General features: G+C 44.1%; 1 protein-coding gene across 3 annotated transcripts in view; it reads right to left on the bottom strand.

Annotated features, from left to right (window-relative positions):
* The window catches only part of ADGRL3 (adhesion G protein-coupled receptor L3), a 309,315-nt gene that overhangs the window by 55,760 nt on the left and 232,612 nt on the right, over positions 1-20,943 (bottom strand). For 2 of the 3 annotated variants that reach the window (XM_057366829.1, XM_057366827.1), the window contains exons 9-14: positions 17,708-17,891; positions 16,675-16,797; positions 14,266-14,474; positions 13,404-13,580; positions 4,265-4,474; positions 3,590-3,810 (exon numbers count right to left, since the gene is read on the bottom strand). In XM_057366829.1, the coding sequence (XP_057222812.1) occupies positions 3,590-3,810; positions 4,265-4,474; positions 13,404-13,580; positions 14,266-14,474; positions 16,675-16,797; positions 17,708-17,891 (1,124 nt within the window). The remainder of the gene's footprint in view (positions 1-3,589; positions 3,811-4,264; positions 4,475-13,403; positions 13,581-14,265; positions 14,475-16,674; positions 16,798-17,707; positions 17,892-20,943) is intronic. The other variant, XM_057366828.1, reaches the window with a different exon arrangement.

Here is a 20,943-nt window from a genome sequence, read left to right as displayed (position 1 = left end):
CCATTGGACCATAAAATTTGGAGAGCCCTAAACATATCACGTTGCTCACGGGAGCTCAGCGGGTTTTTTCACGTGGCTGTGCAGCCTCCTTGTCAGGGTGCAGTAATGGGATATGCATGCACCAGACATGCCTTCCAAGGGTGCAATATGGGTTCTGCTTCATGGAGTTCAGCATCCACACAGCTCACGCTTCCTCCTCCGAGCGCTGCCAATAAAACAAGTTCAGTGGAGCCACCCAAGACAGAGCACATTGTTAGGAGCTATTTTCTGAGCAGCATTTACATGCATGAAATGTCGGCRCCCGGCTGATGGACTCGGAGGCTGTGTACATACACAGGGCTTTCATTTTGCTTTCTGACAGCTGGATTGCTTACCGGGTACATCCTGCTTTATAGCGTTCCAGAAGGGGGGGAGGAACGGGGGAGAGACAAAAGAGAGATCCCTGCCATGATGGATTTGATCACCAGTGGATGAATATACCCACAAGTGCGTTCTCTAAAATATATTGAACCACTCAAAGCATAGCTGCTTTCCTCTGCAATCTGTAAGAGGCTTTGATATGAAACCCAGGGAAGTGTGGAAATATGGAATAGCTTCTTCCTGCTGATTTTGGATGGCCTGCTTCTACCATGAGCCTTCTCTAAGGGAGGCTGGCACAATTAAGCTTCTTCTGAATTTTAGACACAAGTTATTTCCAAACACTAACAACAACTGCAAACACTATTMTGCATACTATTTTCTTTGCATTTTGCAGCATTGCACACCATGGTCCTTGACATCAAATCCGTCCAGGAGATGGATGGATTTGGTAAACACACAGGACAAGGCAAATGATGTAACTTTAAKTTTTTTTTTTAAAGTACAATCCCAGTGTCCTCTTTGCAGCAAAACTTGAGCTGTGGCCTTTTAAGACTCAGCAGCTGAAGACTGCCTGTAATGGCTTGTAAGAAATGGCCATTTGCAAGTTCAYGTGAGCATTGCCAGAATCCCTTGGCAATGTGGGCAAACCACACCATCTGCAGTGGGGCTTCCTRCTTTCCATCTTTACTTTAGAAGTTACAACCAGAATACAGTGAGATGCAACATTTCTGATTTATCTGGGGGAAAGGACCAAACAGGGATTAGAAAGCCTTAATGGGATCATTTTTTAATGGAATCATTATGCTGCTGCTTAGTCATAAAAGCAAACTAAGCTCCTAATATAAAGGGTTTGAACTGTTCTTAAAAAAATAGTAAAAGGATCAATCCCTATCCTTGAAATAATTAAGTGTATAAGAGTATCTTTATGGAGCAGCTACTCTAAAATGCCGATATGAATACTAGGACACAGGACACTTCAAAAATCACAAGGACCAAGTGATGAGCAAAGCAACAGAGGGAGAAACAACTGCCTGCTCCTGGCTATGCAATCTGGGCTTGTGTTACAGGAGGGCTGGATTTAGAAAAGAAAATGAAATCAAGAAAACCCTGCACTGGGTGTTTAGCAAATCACTCTGAGATGTATGAATGGTGRCACCAAATGCCAGGCAAAAAACAAATAACACTAACAGCTCCATAAGTCCTGCTTAAACAAATGCAGTAAATAATGGAGGAAGGCAAGTAATATATTCCAGAGGATGTTTTACAAAACCTGGCAAAACCAAGCAACTTCTTGCAATCAAATTATGTATGCCTGGCATATAGTTCTCTACAAATTCTAATCAGTTCTACCCTTCTAATAACATTATACTGAAAAATACATCATCATCCATCAACCAGATGGAGCATGATAGTTATACAAAACATATTGTATGTTTTTTATTTGCCTCCATGAGAATGTGATAAAATTGTGCATTCCGGAATTAAAAATTAGAAATAAATATTTTAGATTTGCAAATCTCTGTAAATATTTATTTGCAAAATATTATATATACATGTTTAATCATTAAAAATACTGCTTCTTGCTGTGGGGAGGGAGACATTTTATTGGCACACACACAGGGCTGCTGCCTCTTCAATGCCAAGATAGCAAAGTTTTGTTGGTTGCTTTTAGTGAATTTCAGACAAACTTTCTGCCCGTACCTCCCATGCCATGGAAACATTTGGGCACCCAAGGCCTGTTTGCAAAAGCCAAAGGGTGAACAGTGTGGAAAGAAGCCACAAGACACTACAAACTGGACAGGTGAGGACACCACTCCAGCAATGGCAGATGTACAGGAACTGACTTCCCAAACAGCTGGAATATGTTTGAGGCTCAAGGTGCCCAATGTAGGGCACTGTGAAGGGATAGGTCCTCCACAAAAACACCAAAATTAAGAAATTTCTCCAAACGGACAAGGTAAACTGCTTCCATACCTGATTCAATAGGTGCTTACGTAATGCTCTAGAGGGGGTGTGAATAAAAGAGCTTGTTGGGGCAGAGAGCAGGTGGCAACTGATGGAAAGKCTCCTCCAAAAATGGTAATCAGCTGTTGTGTTACTCTTTGCCCTCTAGGCCTTCAAAAGCCAGTCTAACTACTTGGGATAAACTGGTAGAGATCCTTAAAAACTTACACCCTCCTACCCTTATCTGTGTGGGCCATTTCCTCTCCTTTCCACAAAGCATGACATTTATACAAATTCAGGTTGCTACTCTCCTACTCATGGGAGGAATGCAACACAAATATCCATCTGGGATCYAAGCCTACCTGCTGGCATGGCCAGCAATGGATCATGAGGACCTCCGCCGCTCTACACATCTGCTTTTGCAAGGAATCAGGTTCATATATACCCCTAAGGTTTCAGTTAAAAAAATTACAGTTGAACTTCACAGAAGATAAAAAAATGCTGCCATGGCCTGACCCAACCTATGCTAAAAAAGGAGCTTCAGAACCACCACTGGCTCATTGCTATGTATGCCTTCATACTAAACTCAGTTAAAGTGAGACTGGAAAGGCAGACTGATAAGGGATGAAGAAAAAAAGTCAATAAAACCACACTGTTAATCCTACTCTAGCAAAAATGGCAAAGAGAATCAAAGGCTCAATCTTCCCCTTGTTTTCCATGAGACGGTGTTGCACGATAATCTTAATTGTGCTTTCATACCAGCTTCAGYAATGTTGAAAACACTTAAGAATATTCATAATGACAAATGATATAGCTGCTCTGATTTGCAGAGAGCCTAATGCACTCCACAGTMACCACCTATTTTGTCTGCTGGCTCTGTTAATCTGATAGAACAGCATTAAAAAAAAAAAATAAAAAAAAAAATAAAAAAGAGAGAAAGAAAGCAGTATCTTTGGACAAATAAGAAACTCTTTGGTAAGAGAAGGGAGGATCTTGCTGATATAGTACCAAACTGAGACTTGGGACATTCACCTCTGCTGATGTCATGCAATGATGTGACAAAATTTTCCTCGACTGACTTCCCTAGAAAATACGCTTGCAAATCATTTCACAGTGGGGAATTCACCCTGCTTCATGACGGACTGCACTGGAGACACAGAAATAAGGCAATCCACAACTCCTGCCTGAGGCCTGCCTGAACAAACCCTCTGGGCTCCTCACAGCCCTTTGTTGTCCCCACTCCYATCTGTCCTGAGCAGGTCCAAGCAATGCCAAGGTCACTCACACTTTGTCCGTGCCGTAGCTCCGGTAATCCACCGCCGCCGACACAGCCACGATCAGCGCAGGCATGCCGTACCCCACCAAATAGAAGTATTTCCTCCGGGAGTGCTCGCTCTCAAAAACCTCCACCAGCATGATGTAGAGCTGCACCCCCTCCAGGAACATCCAGGTGAAAGCTGCCAGGAAGAAGAAGTGCAGCAGGGCAGCAAAGACGGCACAGGCAATCTGCGTGAGGATGGAAAAGAGCAAGGGAAGGCGTTTGTACCATGATGAATTAATGCAACAGTCAGGAGTACTCGTACTGGGAGGCTTAATAAAAATGAGGGAGTTCTTATCTTCCCTCTCCTAAGGAAGAACTATTTTTCACTTGGAAAAYCTGTGAATTGTTTTAAAATAGACACATCTTTGCATATATAAATGACATTAAAAGGTACAAAGRCACATACATACACAATCTGTCAAATAAACTTACAAAGATGTACATGGTATGAATGCATTTTTACAACCTGCATATTAAACATACACATGCWGCCCCTGAAACCACAGCAGGCACCAGCATGTGAGTCCCAGCTATCAGCCAGGGGCCCARCCCTGAGAGGACTCGTGCATGGAAWGAAGACAGTGCTGGAAWGTCTCTCMCTGCAGATGCACTGAGASGAGAGCCYGTGCTGCCTCTTACCGGCTGGTCAGTCCGGTTGATGCCGATGAGGAAGAGGAGCTCTGCCACGAAGAGGCTGATGCACAGGTTCTTGTGAATCGTGTTGCGGTCGCTCTGCAGCCCACGGAAGAAGCAGAAGGTGAAGATGCAGATCAGGAGGCAGACCAGGGAAAGCAGGATGCCGACCCACGTGATGAAGTCCAGGAGCAGGTCGTGGACTGCATCACTGTGCTGAAGATAAAATGGAAACATCTCATCAGTTGTGTGATGCACAACTTCTAATTCATCCCAGACACAGAGTAAAGCTGTCTGTGGCACAAGGCACCAGTACAAAAATTATTAAATTGACCTAAACTTGAATCCTGTAGCAAGAAAGCTGCAACCTGAAAAACAGACTCCAAAGCTGCAGGTGCCCTGAGCAGATTCAGACCCCAAAACATAAATGAAACATTGTAGAAATGTAGAAACATAAATGCTGTCGATGAAAATACTGAAATGCCAGGGCTAAACTTGTGTGCAGCTCCATCTTGCACAAATACAGAGCAATGTCTGGACACACAGTATAAAGAACCATTGAACAGAGTGATTCAAGTGTAAAAAAGTATTTTATGCTAATAACATCATGTCCAACGACTTCAAGTCCATTACAACCATTTGCCAACAGTGAAAAAAGACTCTTTAAATGTTCACAGAGATGTATGAGCTTGGAGGCTTTGGAAAGAAACAGATTGTTTAAATTTCTTTTTTTATTTTTTTTTTCCACAGGGAAAGGAGAAAGGAAGTTCGATTTTTCTTTTTCAGACCCTGGAGTTATATTTTAAAACTCCTGGGAAGTCAGATTGATCCTGAGAACATTACCCAGAAAAAAAAAAAAAAAAGGACAGATCTTTCAACATAGATTTGCTTTTAAACTGTAACAGAACACTGATTTTAAGACAGCCTAGAAAGTGAGTGATTCCCTGTGATGAACTTTTAGCATGGATGTACTTCAAAGCCATGCAAACATGCCAATGCAGTTAGGGAACAAAGTTTTGAGAGAGGCAGGATAGGTGAGCACTGGCGATGCTGACAAAATACTGCTCCTGAGCTTACAGTGCAYGTCCCTCATGGAAAGAAGAGGCACGTGCTGAGACCCTCCTGGTGAGATTATCCCACCACCTTCTTCCTCATTCAGGCTGTAAAACTTGCCCTRTAACTCCCAAAGCTTCCACCAGATGTGGTGGAATTACAGATACCACTACTTAGCAAAATGTAAATAAAACATGAGAAATATACAGTGAGTCACAAGATGACTGCTTGGGTGTGAGTGATTAGAGTCAATGAGCTGAGGGTAAGACTGGCTGGAAATCTCTGGGGGCTGTTTCTGCCTCTCTTTCACAGAGACCAGAGCAGCTTAAAGCCCAGCTGTGTGGTCCAGCAGGTTGTGTTATAAATGGTGATCACATTCCGACCACTTCTGGCATTTCGATGACTTAGGCATTATGTAGGCTGGCAAATACAAYAGTGTCACACTTGCAAAAAGCCAGGGCAAAGTGGAAACATTTTTCTCTCCATGGGATAAAAGCTTATGACAGATGGAGGAAAAGGTGATTAATTTATCCATTTTCTTTGCCTGCTTGCCAATGATAAAGCCACATCAAATGTCAGRCCTTTCCCAATATACACTCTGCTATGTCAGCACCCACAAGAAACATCTCAAACCTTTCATCTCTTTGGCTTTATCAGCATGAGTGATAGGCATCAAATGACAATGAAAGATGGGCAGTGACTCTCTGCTCCATCTCCTCCATGCTGGAAGTCTCTCCAGGAAGACTTGGAAGTGGAGACACGCAGGGCTCCTCTGCCCAAACCCCCTTGCAACTCTGAGTATTTCCAATACCTAAGGAACGCGAGGTCACAAGTCCAACAGGGAGACAAGAAATCATTGTGTGCTTTCCGTGGCTCATGACAGAAATGCCTATTGCAGCCAGCTCATCCAGCAGCGCCCAGAAAGCTGACAAGATGAAGCACATCATTTCCCTGGCAGCTGCGCGTTGCTTTATCTCAGTGTCATTCCAGCTCATCCATCCCTCGTAASTCTGCGGAAAAATGTTAATGCAAACCTTGCACCTTGCAAATCATTCTTCCTTTTGTCTGAGGCTGCTGGGGAATGGCACGAGAACATCTCCCTGAACAAGCCCTCATCTGATTACACTGGCCTGCCACGCTATGGACCAAGAGCTCTAGGGTGACAGGATGAGGCAGCTAACGCAGGTGGATGCAGGGAGAAAGAAACCAGGCAGACCCAGATGGGGCCAACAGCAAGACTCATCTACCCCATGACGAATTTAGCCTAGTGCAGGGAAAATTCTCTGAGGGCTTCTTTCCCTAGGTGAGATGAAACTTGCAGATATCAGCTCCTGCATCTCTTACCACAACGCCACAACTCTGCTGACTGCAAGACATGAGGCAGAAAATTACAGGTGATTTTCCTTTTAGGGAGGGATCCTACCATCTGGGTTCATGGGCTCCTTCAGGGAAGTGCTGCTTGCCCAAGAAGCTCACCATGCTTAGCAATAAGCATACTTCATTGCTGTATTATTATTATTATCACTCTTACTACTCTTCTTTTTAATATTAATCGTAAAGATAATACTGATTTTATGTACATAACACTCATCCCTGGAGTGYTGGGAAACCATAAAATCAACTTCTCCATAATTACAAACTCCCTCCCCAAACTCAACAAACTCGCAAAAGAACAAACRAAAAGGAATAATAACAATAAACTGGGAACAAGAGCAATTTAAAAACACCTCAGGGGAAAAAAAATATGAATTTGTAGCTTTTCTACTGAAGTCCAAGGGAAGAAGTGAGCTGAATTTTAAAGGCTGGGTATKCTCCAGCTTGTTYGGATGCCCCATTYCAGGTGCTGCTGCAGAGCCAATGGWTCARGGAAGATTTGATAAGCACYGGCACCCTTCCCATGGCAGGGCAGGCACATCCAGAGCACGTACAACAAAAGGCAGCTTGCCTTTTGCTGGAGACTGAAACTTGTGAATCACTGCCCTATCACACAAAGCAGGATAACATGGGAAAAGGAGCAATAGTGGTAACCTCTCCCAATGCCATGAGCCTTCCCTTGCCATCACCCCATTGCTGTATGACAAATAAGGAGCATGATACCTGGTTTACATAGTTGGTTTTGTTGGTTTTAGCCTTCAAGCCTCGTCCCTAAACCACAGAAAAATGCAAGAAGAGCAAATTTTCTCTTTTCCCAGTCCAGCATTGTTCAAACACTCCCTGACTGAGAATAACACRGCTTTGACATGCATGCTATCCACTGAATCACAGCTTGGTGGAGGTTGGAAGGAACCAGCAGTGGGGTTATCTGGTCCAGCCTCSTTGCTCAGGTCCAAGTGGGCTCTGTGCTGCTGATCAGGACCCTCTGGGATGCGCCATTCCCAGAAGATCCCTAGGGATATCTTCCCAGCACAATCAAAGCCCTAGGGTCTCCAAAGTAAGCAACATAAATCTGAGACCTCCAGTGTACTGACAGCAGTCAACTCCTGCATCTCAATGATCTCCCCAAATACCTGAACAACCACAAGAGCCCAGACGTCAGTCCAAGGGACAATTTCCCGACAGCTTCAACCCAACAATTCCGTGCCCAAATGTCCCATGTCTCTCCAGACTGGTGTTTCATGGCACAACAGACACTGAGCTTTGTTACCACTAAGCTGCACTGACTTCACAGAATAAGCTGACACACAAACTATTTTCAGCACAGGAACAACTTACTGAGTAATTGAAAAAAATAAAATAATACATTTCACTGACAGGATTTCTATATTAAGTATGTTTTACATTTAAGATTTAGGTATGAATCCAACCCAAAGCCCAGTGAAAGGAGATGTCTCAGCCCTTGGAATAAAGCCCTGGTTTTGTTCTAGAGGGGCCAAGAGCAGTAGGAGGAGACTGCTGATGGGGATTTGTGCARGAGGAGTTACAGGAGCACTGGTAGCAACCACAGCAGGATGAGCAGGCAGCCCAGATATTATCCAGGCTGGGAAAATCAATGAGCAGCTCTGGCAGTGCCTGTACACCAGAGCTGAGCTAATAAAAACAAATCCCAGGGAATGTCAGCTTATGACAGAATGGCTCTCCCTGAGATGAACAGCCATTTCCTCCCTTATTAAAAACATCAGCAGAAGAAAACAGCAGCCAAACCAAGCTGCCAGCAGCAAAGGACACATTCCTTTGCCTAATCTGTCCCTCCAGGAATGGRAGAAGTAATATCTTTGTGGGTGGAGGAATAAGCAAGCAGTAAATAAAAACACAATGTCATCAAGTAGCTCAGATATGACYGCTTGGTGCCTGGTGGGAGCTGGCAGAGTGCTGGGCTGGGCACAGACCCAAGTGGGACAGGTTTGAACTTCTGTGCATTGTTGATGCTGCTTCTTGGATTTGTAGCTCTTTGGAGCCRTGCAAGGTCTCTCTGCCCTTTTTCCCCCCTCTCTGGTGGTGAGTGAGGGTTTACTGCTCCGACCTGGCTGCAATGCTTTGTGCAAAGCGCTGCTGAAGAGGCAGATGGCTTTGTAGATGTATCAAAAGCATCAGAAAGGGTACATGGACTGGGAGGACACCCCAAGAACTCCTGCACTCACCAACCCCACTGCAACTGAGAGGCAGCTGAGGTGAGATTCAGTCATGGAGAGGAGGTGAGGCTCTGGAATGAYTGCATCCATCACGCTGCTCTCCCGTGCTGGCTGGATTTAGCCCGCTCTGATTGCTCACATGCATCTCCAACACAAGAAATGAGCTACAGTGGTTGTGCCAAACTCTGTGTAGACATCCACCCAGCCAGGCTGCCAGAAATGTGAGTTWCTGGAAAAAGTCTGGCCACAGCATCATCAGCTTCTGCTGTCATAGTGATGGTCTTACCCAGTCTGGTGAAGAGAGACAGCTGGGATATGGTTCCACCACACCAGAACCACTGCCTTTGCTCTGGTCCTCACATTCCCCCTGCTCCCAGCCAGAGGGGAAGGGTGTAGTGACACGCAGAGCAAGGCTTAGCCCTTCCCAATGTGAGTTGCATGACGTGCACATGAGGTTCAGAACACAGGATCACCCTGCAGTAGCTCCAGCTTGCCCCTGCACTGCTTTAGGCAATGGACTGCTGCATTSCACTTCGTGTATTTTTGTTCTGTTCTCTCCTTAGCTTGCCTTATGCTTCCACTCCCCTAATAATTAGCACAGCGTAACATGTCTGTAGTAAAGAATAGCACCTGAAACCTTCCTATTAATTGCAACAGTCAAAACACCTTTCTTCTTTTCTCCCTTTCTCTTTGTATTTAAAAAAGAAGAGTAAGATCTGGCATTCACTATATACTGATAAGCAACATTTATCTACCCTGGGGGTACCTTTGCTTATTCTGGTTTGGGTGGTTTTTTTAATTGCATTTTCCCACCAGCTCTGAACTTTTTTTCTGGCTGCACAATTTTCCCATGATACATTTAAAATGCATCTGCTATAATTAGTATGATGCAAAGCGCAAGCTTATATGAAAAACAACTTGTAAATTTTGAATAATTCTACAGCAATTACATAGGTAAGATGGATTATTTAACTATGGGCTTTGTCCTATAGCATGGGAGCTACCACATTTTTATAGAACTTAAGGGTCATAATAAATATCCTACTTATTCAAACAATAGATAGGTATYTAACATAGATCTCATCTGTACTAAGCATATCTCATAATTTAACAAAATATTTATGCGACTGTAATAACTTTTCCATAACACAGGTCAAAYGAACTCCCTAGATGGGGATTTGTTTCCAAGTTTTAAAACCTCTGTCCAAAGGGAGGTTCTTAYTTTTCCTGGTAAATTGTGCAGCCGGGCAGTGTCCTTAGGGCCATCCAGGAGGATCCCTCAGCAGATCCACTCATTAATCCTCTCTCCATGCTGGCTGGGGCTCTGATGTTGGATGGAGGGGGACCTGCAGGTGAGGATCCACTGCTGTTCCAGAGTCTATGCATCCTGTTTGTGGGCACAGCCAGCTCTAGGTCCTGGCCAATGTTATTTCACCCCAGTGGGTGAATAAGAAACTCTGGCCCCAACTAATTTTAACAGGCAGAAAGCATCTTCAAAGTAAATTCTTCTTTTAATCAGGTACTCTCCTAGYAAGAACTGATCCCAGCAACTTCTACTCTTCAAGCACACCAATAAATCCCTGCTGCCAYGGTCAGCTGGTGTCACTTTGTGCCCCTTTGGACAAAGACATATTGCTTTTTCATGCTGGAGAGCCAGACTGCCATCAATCACCTCCTCAGCRGCGCTACCTGCCAGCTCCACCTTGCCACACACACTCTGCAATAATTAAACCACAGCCAGAACTCGCAGAGCAGTCACCGAAGTCCCCTCTGGAGAACACGCTCTCTGGCCATGTTAGCAGGCAGGGAGATGATTCATGAGCAGGTGTGACACTTGTCAAATTGGTGCTGCTTTTTGATTAAGGAGCAGGACTGTGATGGTTGTTCCCCATAACACCCAGTTTTCAGTCTCATTAGGTAGGGTGCTGTGGATACTCATTACACTGAAGGATGTTCCCTATGGATCCAAAAATTCAAACAACTGAAGTCAGTAGACTACAAATCTCAATCACACAAGAGAATTGTTTCTGTTGCAGAACTCCCAGAATATTATTAATTACTGTGTGTACAACACTCCTAGTCACTGGCCTGAACACCAGTCTAAGAGATCTTGCACAAGCACACAACATCATTTCCCCAAAGATCATTCCACCTCCGAGAAGACTGATAGGTCACTGAATGACCAGAGAATACCTTTTTGAACCAGCCATGATATAAGAAAATGACTCAACAGCATATCTATGACCAGTGAGGATGAGTCAATGAATGACAACAAYCCTCATTTGTCTTTAAAACTCCAAYTTTTCCAAACCAGCAGGTATTGYGCYRCCAAGACTTTATAAAATCARTTCATTACAATAGCGTAAGGAATGCCATATATATGCCACCTTCAGAAATGCCAAGAGCCACATGGTCAGCTCACCACAGTGCCACCAGGAAAARCAAGGTGACAAGCAGCTGGAGGGACAAGTGGCAAATGTTTGCATATTTATATCTGAAATATGTGTCTGTGTTATGTGGGAGGAAACCCTGGCCTGCCTTTGCCCTCAGGCCAGGCTGATCACTGGAGTGGACATGCCAGGAAGCTGTCCRCTTGTATCAGAGTCAACAAACTGCAGCCAATTTGGCTCTCACAGCCATGGTACTTTGGCTGAAGCCAAATGATAAAACATGACCTGAAAGTCTTGAGGGCACTTGTTAACACCCAGAAACAGACACTGGCTGAGACAACTCTGGCTCGACATTCGGGAAGCTTCCAGCTGCAGCTCTTTCCAACCTGTTGGATGAGCATGGGCGAGGAAGGGTCTTACACACCATTTCTGCAAGATGAGATAACAGCAGCTCTACTTGTCTTGTGAGGTTTGAATGGGGAATGCAGACAAGGCTGACTTGTTTGCAGTTTGAGAAGAGGCTTTTTCAGCACAGGGCTGTATCTGCACCCTGCAGTAGGGATTGCCCTTTTTCACACCACTGGAGTGGATGGAACACCGTCTGCATTTCCCAGGTGCAACCTCTGACTTCAGTGACTCAGGCATATCTGTTCATTCCAGGTGGGTGATAATGAGCCAAACACACATTTCTTATGAAAATTCGAGCAGTTGCAGGAAAATGGCAAAACCAGACCTGGAGAATGCCATTAACCTGTGAATATGTGCTCTGAATAGGCCATTTCTTCAGGCATCTCCCACGACAATTCCACAGCTATTTAACGACATGTTTCCTGGACTAGGACTGACTCCTGCAGAATAAAACTGATACCACAACCTGCAGCAGCACAGATATATCYTGCCCCTCTCAGCTGGACCCAGCTGTTGTGGGAAACGCGCTCCTAGGCTCACATTTCTTTCTTTGCAGAGCTTTTGTCATGCATTAGGCCTATTAAATATAYATTTTATTGCAGCTCTTCACATTCCTTTTCAGATTATTAAGTGGAACAAAAATATACAATGCAGAGACACTGGAAGACTACTTGAGAAAAAGTAGTTTTAAAACCGTAATGGCYTTTGTGGTTATGGAGTCATGGAAGTGATTCTGAAAAGTTCTGCSTGCGTGGAAGATGTCAAATCCACATCTAGCTCAGAACTAGATCCACATCTTGCTCAGAATTTTGCTGCAGTGCCAGGCATGTGAAATGGAGACACCACAATGAAGAAAATGACTAGGCCAAAATCTTTTGGGCATCAGGGCTTCCTCTTCTTTCTCCAGCCAGTTTAGACTGACCTCAACCAAAGACAGGCAAGGCAGCTCAGGAAATGGAGGACCATCTCAACAACCCTCCTGTTCTTGAATAAAGTCCTAAATGTGTGCTTTGTTCCCAAAACCATTGCTACCATGAGGAACATCTACTTTCAGGATCAACTTGTTTAGCTCCAGTGGGGATAAGTCATGTGGAAAGAATTATATTATGGACTAGACGCAGGCAAGGGAACCAGCTGGTCCCAAGCAGATGCACAGTCTACACAGGGTGGTATGAGAAGCTTTCCTCWCAYRTSWCAMTCTGCATCTCTCTKTCACACAATGARATGCAGAGTATTTYCCCCCCTCACTGGAAGGAGAAAAACACCGTTGTCCCCACACATGCACCTGACACAGACACGTGTGGCAGTGTACCTGCAGCTGCTGCCAGCAGGACACCCAGCTTGCACCCCATGAGGCAGACTGCACGCTTCTGTCCCCTCACCCTGRTGCCACAGGGAGGACAAAGCCTTTTTATGAGCAAGAACCCAGCCAGATGTTCTGCACCAGTTAGCAAATGATATGGCAGCAGCTAAGCCTGCTCACTCTTCACCCTCAGCTCAGAACTGCCCATGCCACAATCTTAAGACAGGCTTTGCGTTGGTGTGACTATTTCCTGTTTCACCACAGAGCAGAAGGAAAACTTACACCAGATGGTCTCTACTTTTAGAGTCACTGTCACACAGCAACGTCCCTGCTCAGCTCCACCAGCAGTAACAACATGAAGTCACACACTGACCACGTTTCCTGCCCAGTGCGTTGGCAGCCTGGGAATCTGCAATGCCTACCTTAACTTCCACGTGTGCCATCAGGACTGCAAAGTTGGTGAGGTGGTTGCAGGAGCATGTGGTGTGTGTCTTGTTAGTCGTCAGGAGGCGACAGCCCTGGGTGGACCAATACCCTGTCATTGTTCGCTTTGTGTAGCTCCAGAATGAACAGTTCGGGTTAAAATTTTCTTCTGACTGCTGCAGRGAAGAAATTAATAAATGCAGTAACAATGACAAGCTCTCAGAGATTTCTAAATGCACTGCTGAGACTCTTTGTAACTCTCACCCTTTAATTTTAGATAAATAATCAGCACTGGTTTATACATCAAGTATTACTTGCCAGTACCAGAGAAAGTTAGATTGTTGCTGTACTCTTTGCTAATGCAAACTTAGTTCTTTGTTCTTGATTAATTTCAGACATTGACTAAATCCAGCTCTTTAAAACCAGACTGCTTCATTTGCATTGCAGAGCAGAGAAATTAATTGCTTTAAGCAATCAACTTTTGCAATGACTGAGCTTGGCTAACAGGAGGACTAGCTGTCCTCTTTCACTGTAATTCCACTTTCCTGTAACATCCCCTGCCACCATGATAAAATAATATTATGGTCTATTCTAATTTATTGGTAGTTTTTAATTACAGAATGATGCGTGTCAGCAWCMGAGCAATGGGCAGCAGCTCAAAGGRGACASTTTCTTTGCTTCTATTAATGCATTGTAAAAGAGACATTCTCCATAAATAACACAAAGTGAAAAGGAACAAAAGTATAATTCAAAATCTAATCAAGGACTGCTGGGGGCCTCACAGCAGCCAACTTTTGCATCACTTCATTTCAGAAACCAAAAGAAAAAAAAAAAAGAGAAGCGCTTTTTGAACTCACACACCTTGATGTGCTTGACAGTAAACACCACAGGATCAGCCAGGTAAACCTTATTGCTGAACTCTTTATTTATTGCTGCCGTGATGACAGGGGAGTTGACAATGACGGAGTGATTGGTYGACATCGCTTCCGTCCCCAACTTCATGCTGGCATTCTCCGTGGAGAGATAGGTGCCCAGGTTGTTGTACAGCACAAAAGCCACCCTGATCTCACCTAGAAGAGAGGCAACAGGTTAGACAGTCAGGTCAAATCACTGGGGTGTCTTGTTTTTTTTTTTTTTTTTCTGATTACCAATCTCTTCTCTAAACCAACTTCAAAACTTCTCTGAGAAAATGTGAAAGGACCAAGATGTGGCATATGCAAATCCACCTCCTGCCAATCCCAGTAACACCAAGAGGTGCAAAAAGCAGTCCGTGGATAAGAAGAGCAGAGCTTGCTTCTTCCAGAAGAAACTTTTATAAGCAAACAGATGAGCRGAAGACAGACAGGAAAGGTGGGCTTATTTTTGGCATCAGTAGGTGYAAATGGCTCCAGAAAAAAAGAGGCCAGGTGGTAAATTTCCCACCTGACACCATTTTATTCTCCAGGATATACTTGGGTAACATGCTTCGAGCTGCCCTGTTGCAGAGATGCAGTATAAAACTAATTTAGTCTGTTAACAAATCAAGACTATCTCAGAAAAGTGTAGGGACGGATCTGGGAGAAGAAATCAAAACCTTTCCAACACAACTCCAATCTCACATGACAGGYAAAACAAAATTGCAGAAACTTAATTTAAAAATATATTATTTTTCTTAATTTGCCAATCAGTTTACCAAAAAAACACCATTAGGGGGCCTGCAGAAAACCAAGTCTACCAGCCAACTGTTTTTAASTGAAACCATCCAGGTTGCCTTCTGTTTTGCACATTATTTCACAGCCTATAAATAAGAATGGGATGTGATTAGTTTGCCTATGTGTATTAGCTGTGGAAAGGTATGTTTTTGTTTCTATAGGGATCACTATGGCATCTGAGGAAGGTGAAGCACTGATGACTCCAAAGGTCCCTCCCTATCTAAATCCTTTCATGATAAGTTTATTTGTAGCTCTTTGGTGACCTCCAGGCATGTGCCAAGCTGGTGCAAATTGATGGTGTTCTTCTGCTTTGAACAGAACTCGAGCGATACTGTGCTCAGAAATACAGAATTTCCCCCTAGTTGATGCCAACAGACTTTCTCTATCCCTATAAATCTCCAAAGTTTGACAGCAAAGTAGAATTCCTGCCTTGCTGGAGTTTTGCTACACATCCTGAGTTTTAAACTGCCTCTAAAAGAAATGCATCTCTTCAAATCCTACCAAGTGCTGCCAAGCAAGCCAATGGCAAAACCTTCTTTCTGAACCACCACACCAAACTTTCCTCTTTATTGTTTTCCAAAATTTTTGGAAGTTTTAACACACCTGCTCTGTCTCTCACACTGCTCTATCACCATGTTCTCTATTCTTTACTCAGAGGGGGGTGAAGCACTGGAACAGGTTGCACAGAGAACCTGGGACACCCCATCCCTGGAAGTGTTCAAGGCCAGGATGGGGCTTGAGCAACCTGATCTAGKGGGAGGTGTTCCTGCCCTTGGCAGGGGGGTTGGAATGGGATGATCTTAAAGCTSCCTTCCAAGCCAAGTCCTTCTGTGATTCTGTGTTTTGCTTGCAGTGACCAAAGCCYGTATGTGAGTGCTGTCCCCTGCACACAGATTAAATTTTAAAGGAACTCAGAAATAGTAGCATGTTGAKCCCATCAGTAGAAGCCTATGAGTTTGAAGTTGGTCTGTGGCTGTAGAGATCAACAAATGTGTCTGCTCAAACCGCTGATCTAAAAATAAATGGTTTGGCAGGATGAAGACCGTTCACATATAACATCATCTAAAATTTATGCTGTTTCAGGAGGTTCATAAGATACAGAAAAACACTAAAGATTTAGACTCAACAGTTAATCAACTTTTCTGCCATGTTGGCTCATAATTAATATTTGCTACTATTGTTTCTTCCCTCTGCTTTTTCAGATGTTTGCAGGGTGCCCTGCTGTGAAGCAGTTTACTCAAACGAGCCTCTTATCCCATCTGAAGCCTCCYACTGCAGCCAACAGCAGTTAAAAGYAGTTCTCTGGATTCAGCACTGTGCCCCAGAAGCCCCATAATTTAAGAATCTGATGCATTTTTACCAACACAAAATACCTCTGAAGCTGTGAATCACTCAGCAATACAATACATTCCCAGCCAGCCAACAYAGCTTGCAGTCAAGGGCACGAACAAATGATGCTGCCCAATAATTTAAATATTAATGCAGCAATTAATACTCCACCTAAAATGGTTMAACATAAAACAGTGCCTAAGGCATGACTGGCTCATGAGGCAGGCGTGGCCTGAGGTGCCAGACCTACCATTTCGACCATTTTGCTTCAAGGTATTTGCTGACAGCTGAATGGCGCTCCCGTGGCCCATGTTCTGSGGAAACTTCAGATCTTCCAGATTCCCATCTGTGCTTAGTCTCGCAACTTCCAGCTCTGTTTGCAAGAGAGACAGACACTAAGAAAAAATCTCTACTGAAATTATCTCCAACACRGTATTTCAAAGCTACAAAATGGTGCTCCAGACCAGCTGAGAGCAGAGGAATCAACTTACAATGCTGCATGCTAGAATGTGTTTGGGCTCCTATTTCTTTTTAAATCTTTGCCCTGAAGAAGTTTTAAATTTAATTAAAAAAGGAAAAAAAAAAAAAAAAAAAAAAAAAAAAAAAAAAACCAAAACCACAAAAAAAAAAAAAAAAAAAAAAAAAAAAAAAGCACAAATAAATTCTACTCTCTGTGGAAGACAAAAGACAACCAGTTCTTGTAAACAAGAACCTCAGGATATTAAGGACAACGGTTAAAATGAAAATCTGAAAATACTAGTTCTTTGCCACTGGCGATTGGTACTTTCTGTAAATGTTATCAGTGCTCAGGATCTGTATTCACAGAAATAGAGAGAGGAGTTGTTCTCATTTTACATATGCACAGTGGGAGTGCTGGTGCTTTCCATCATGCTTGTTTTTTAATTAAAATCAACAATCAGCTGAATAAAGACACAAATTTGTATGAAATGAAACACAATTGCCTTACGATGAACAATCCCCCTGTGAAGCAGTGCTTGCATTGCTCTAGCACAGATTATACCCTCAAAGCCAGGAGTAATAAAGGCAGGTCAGGTGCTTATTCTCCATGGGATTTCAAGGGTAGAGAGCTGCCTCTTTCCTTTAGGCTGTTTTGGAAAGACTTTGAAGTCTTTCAGACAAAGGCCTGAGACATATCTATCAAATCACTCTCCAGTTAATGCAGAGACCAAGACCAAAGTTGGGCTTCACAGCCTTCCCTCTTCCAGTGGCTGCTCTGGGTGTTTATGGGGCTGCTCTGGGTGTTTATGGGATTAGCCCCTTACGGATGTTGTCGGTGTTCTCCCGGACGATGTCAGTCTTCAGCAGGTTGTCAGCCAGCACGAAGGCACTGTCCTCCACCGTGTCCAGCAGCTTGGTGGCCGCGCGCTGCTGCTCGCTCGCGTTCAGGTCCCTCCACGCGTTCAGAGCCTGAGGCTGCAGGAGGTTGTTCACCGTTTCCACCATGGCCTGCAAGGCAGAGGGACGCATGAAAAAAGGTTCCAGCAACCCTAAAGCACCTCTGACATATACCCAGTCCCCTTCTCCACACACATCAGTTTACAGGGTGATGACAGCATCTCCTTCACCCACCCATTAGGGCAGCCTGCAGTGGAGCAGGAYAACTTATATCCCTTCAGATGGGACAGGGAGTAAATACTGATTTTATTGTAACTGCACACTGGGAATAGCGCTTTTCTGCTTCCATAATCACCAGCTCTGGGCTTGGAAAAAGAAGGAATCAGGCAGGGAAGGAGAAGMAGGAAGAAGATGAGGATTAAGGAAACACGCAGGAAAATATATTTCAAAACCCATCGTGAAGCAGGTGCGGCTACCTGCATTACCAGAACTCCAGAACAGGGCTGGGGCACCCAAGGAAGGTGTTGAGTATTTGCAAAGGCTGTGCTCCCTGAAGCATTTCCCCCCACACAACCTCTGGCAGGCAGCCATCARGACACAGAGACAGCTGAGTTACACCACTTCACCCAGAGCAKCAGCAGGTGCYGTGCAGGTTTAGGTAAGACACCACATTTCAAATCACTGCGTTCAGGAAAGAGCCAGCCCCGTGGAAACTGCTTCAGTCCCTCCTACGGTGCACCTCCTGCCCTGGGCTGCCATGCACAAAGAGCTCTCTCCCATGGATAACTTCCCACAGGTTAATCTGGATGCACACCCAGGATCACACGGAACTGTACTGCTCTCATGATTGCAAAATTGCTGCAGTAGAATTTACCCAAACCGAAGGCTTTTCTCAGCCTAAACCCTCCGCTTCACCACTAACTGGAGCTGACTCAACCACTTCTCAGCTAACATTTTTTAATGAGACCAACTGCATCAGTTGCTAGAACTGATTGTGCAGAGGAAAAGGATAAAAAACAGCTACTTTGATCATGCTTTCCTCAGCTGGTTAGGGTCTAGTCACCAGGCAGGCCTACCCCACAGAGAAACACCTCCACGGCCAGCTAATGCTGACTGCAGAAACCAACCTCCCCTTCAAGATGAAATWGCTGTTCATAATAATTTTCTGTATGCTGCGCACACAGGCATCCAACCCACACCTCACACATGGGACTTCAACATTTTTCAAGCCTGAAGTGTGCCCCATGGGCTCACTTTCATGGAAATACTTCAATATTTATTCCTGATACTGCTGCTAAACCCAGGGGTGGAAGGAAAGAAGCTGTGGCATGGTCCATTCTCCAGCAGAGCACTCAGAAGGAGTGTTACAATGGCAGCAGGTGGAACAGAGAGCACAGAGCATCCTGACTTACTCTCCAGTCATGGTCAGGTGCAAACGAGCAATGGGAAGATACAATCACATCAAAATTGGATTTACTGCAGCATCCAGGTGACCTTAGCAAACATTTCAATTACAGCAAGGTTCGAGAAGAAGCAAAGATAGCTACAACTGCTACTGCTGGTGCTTTCAACCCCAGCAAASATACCTTCCTTGAGTCTGGAAGGTTTCTCACACCATCATGTTTCCTGCTGGGAGATGGCACCATGCTCCTCTGAGAGCACAAAGCTCCTACTTTCCCAGTTACATTTATTCATGGTTGATCAACTCATTTGTTCTTATGCCAAACCTCTCCTGTGCCATAAACAGGTCTTCCCTTCCCTTGGCATCTAAAGCCCTGGTCCCTTGATTAACTYTTCTCCTGAGCCTCAAAGACTGGTCTCCCTAACTATGGAGTAATCCATGCTTCTATCACTGAAATGGCTGAAAACTTGACCTCTAGTGCTACTGCAATAATCTTTTTGCCGTCAAGCATTTACAATCCAGGGCTAGAATCCCTCACTCATTTGGTCTTAAGTGGAACTTGATAATTGTAAATCAATTTTTAAAACTGATTATAAAACTGATTATCTGAATTAGTCTAAAAATTATCTTAACACATTACTATGTACACACAACAAGCTGGTTGAAATTAAAAGTCAAGAAGGAACTCTAAAAATCCATAGCATTTAAATCTGTTCTTTTTCCTGTGTTTTAAAATCTAGAAGCCTGATCTCTGCAGTTCTTAATACAAATCTGTAGTATACTTGAGTAGCTTATCTCTTCACAGGCAAAAAATAGGTGGCATTCTTTTCCAGTGACCAAAATGCCAAAAAGCTTGATTATTTTGTGGCACAGCTTCTACACAACATGGTGTTTTATTGCAAAACCACCTTTATGCACAGAAAGCAGACAAAGAGGATTTTTCTCCCCTTTCAATGTTATCACACAATTTGCCTTATTTCCATTTAGCTCAGCTCCTACTGGTGTCTTAAATTCTCTGCTAAAACAACATCCTGCATACTTTTATCGATATCTGAACAGTGGAAAACCAATGGTCTTTGCAGCAGATCCAGCTCCTGGCTCTGGATGGAAAGGTAAYGTCTACTCATCAAAATATGAAACAGATGCTGAAATATTTGTGTTRCACTGAAACATCTGCTGCAAAGACTTTTCTCTAGAAAAAAAACACTTTATCTAATGCATTCTTTCCTTTGTTTTAAATGTGCACACACGTGTGCATGCAAGTTGGAGAAAGAACACCAATTAAGCCTAATGTGCCGCTTCCTGCACCATGTGCACTCCCACCCAAGGCTGAGCACCCGTCCACTTGAAGTGACCTGAACCAGSCACTTCACATCTCTTTGGGTGTCGAGCTGAACACAAGGGTTCCAGGAAGATTTCCAAGGACTTTRGGTCAGGTCCTTATCATGTATCTGAACAAAGCTGGTAGACTGCTGGCATTACCTCTGAGATTAATTTAGTCCCCAGCTTTTCCCAGAGGGTCATTCCCCTCACCTGCCTCAGTGCATTAATCAAGTGTTCCCCACATTATATTTCTGAGTGCAGCACTTCATTATGGCCGAGTGCTGTGGGCTGAAGCCAAGGAGATGAGGTGCTAATGAAATGTTTGCATTTTGGACAGGAGCTGAGGTAGGTGTTCATATGAAACAAAACAGCTGTTGTAGCAACAGTGCCGCGTGAGACAGAGATGCCAACTGGGAAAAGCTGGGCAGGGGAGTGGGA

The sequence above is a fragment of the Malurus melanocephalus genome, unplaced genomic scaffold (genome assembly GCF_030028575.1).
Source record: "Malurus melanocephalus ecotype Western Australia unplaced genomic scaffold, MMel_1.1 scaffold_72, whole genome shotgun sequence".
Taxonomy (NCBI): Eukaryota; Metazoa; Chordata; class Aves; order Passeriformes; family Maluridae; genus Malurus; species Malurus melanocephalus.
Note: the sequence above shows the minus strand (reverse complement) of the source record. Positions and strands in the feature narration are given on the sequence as shown.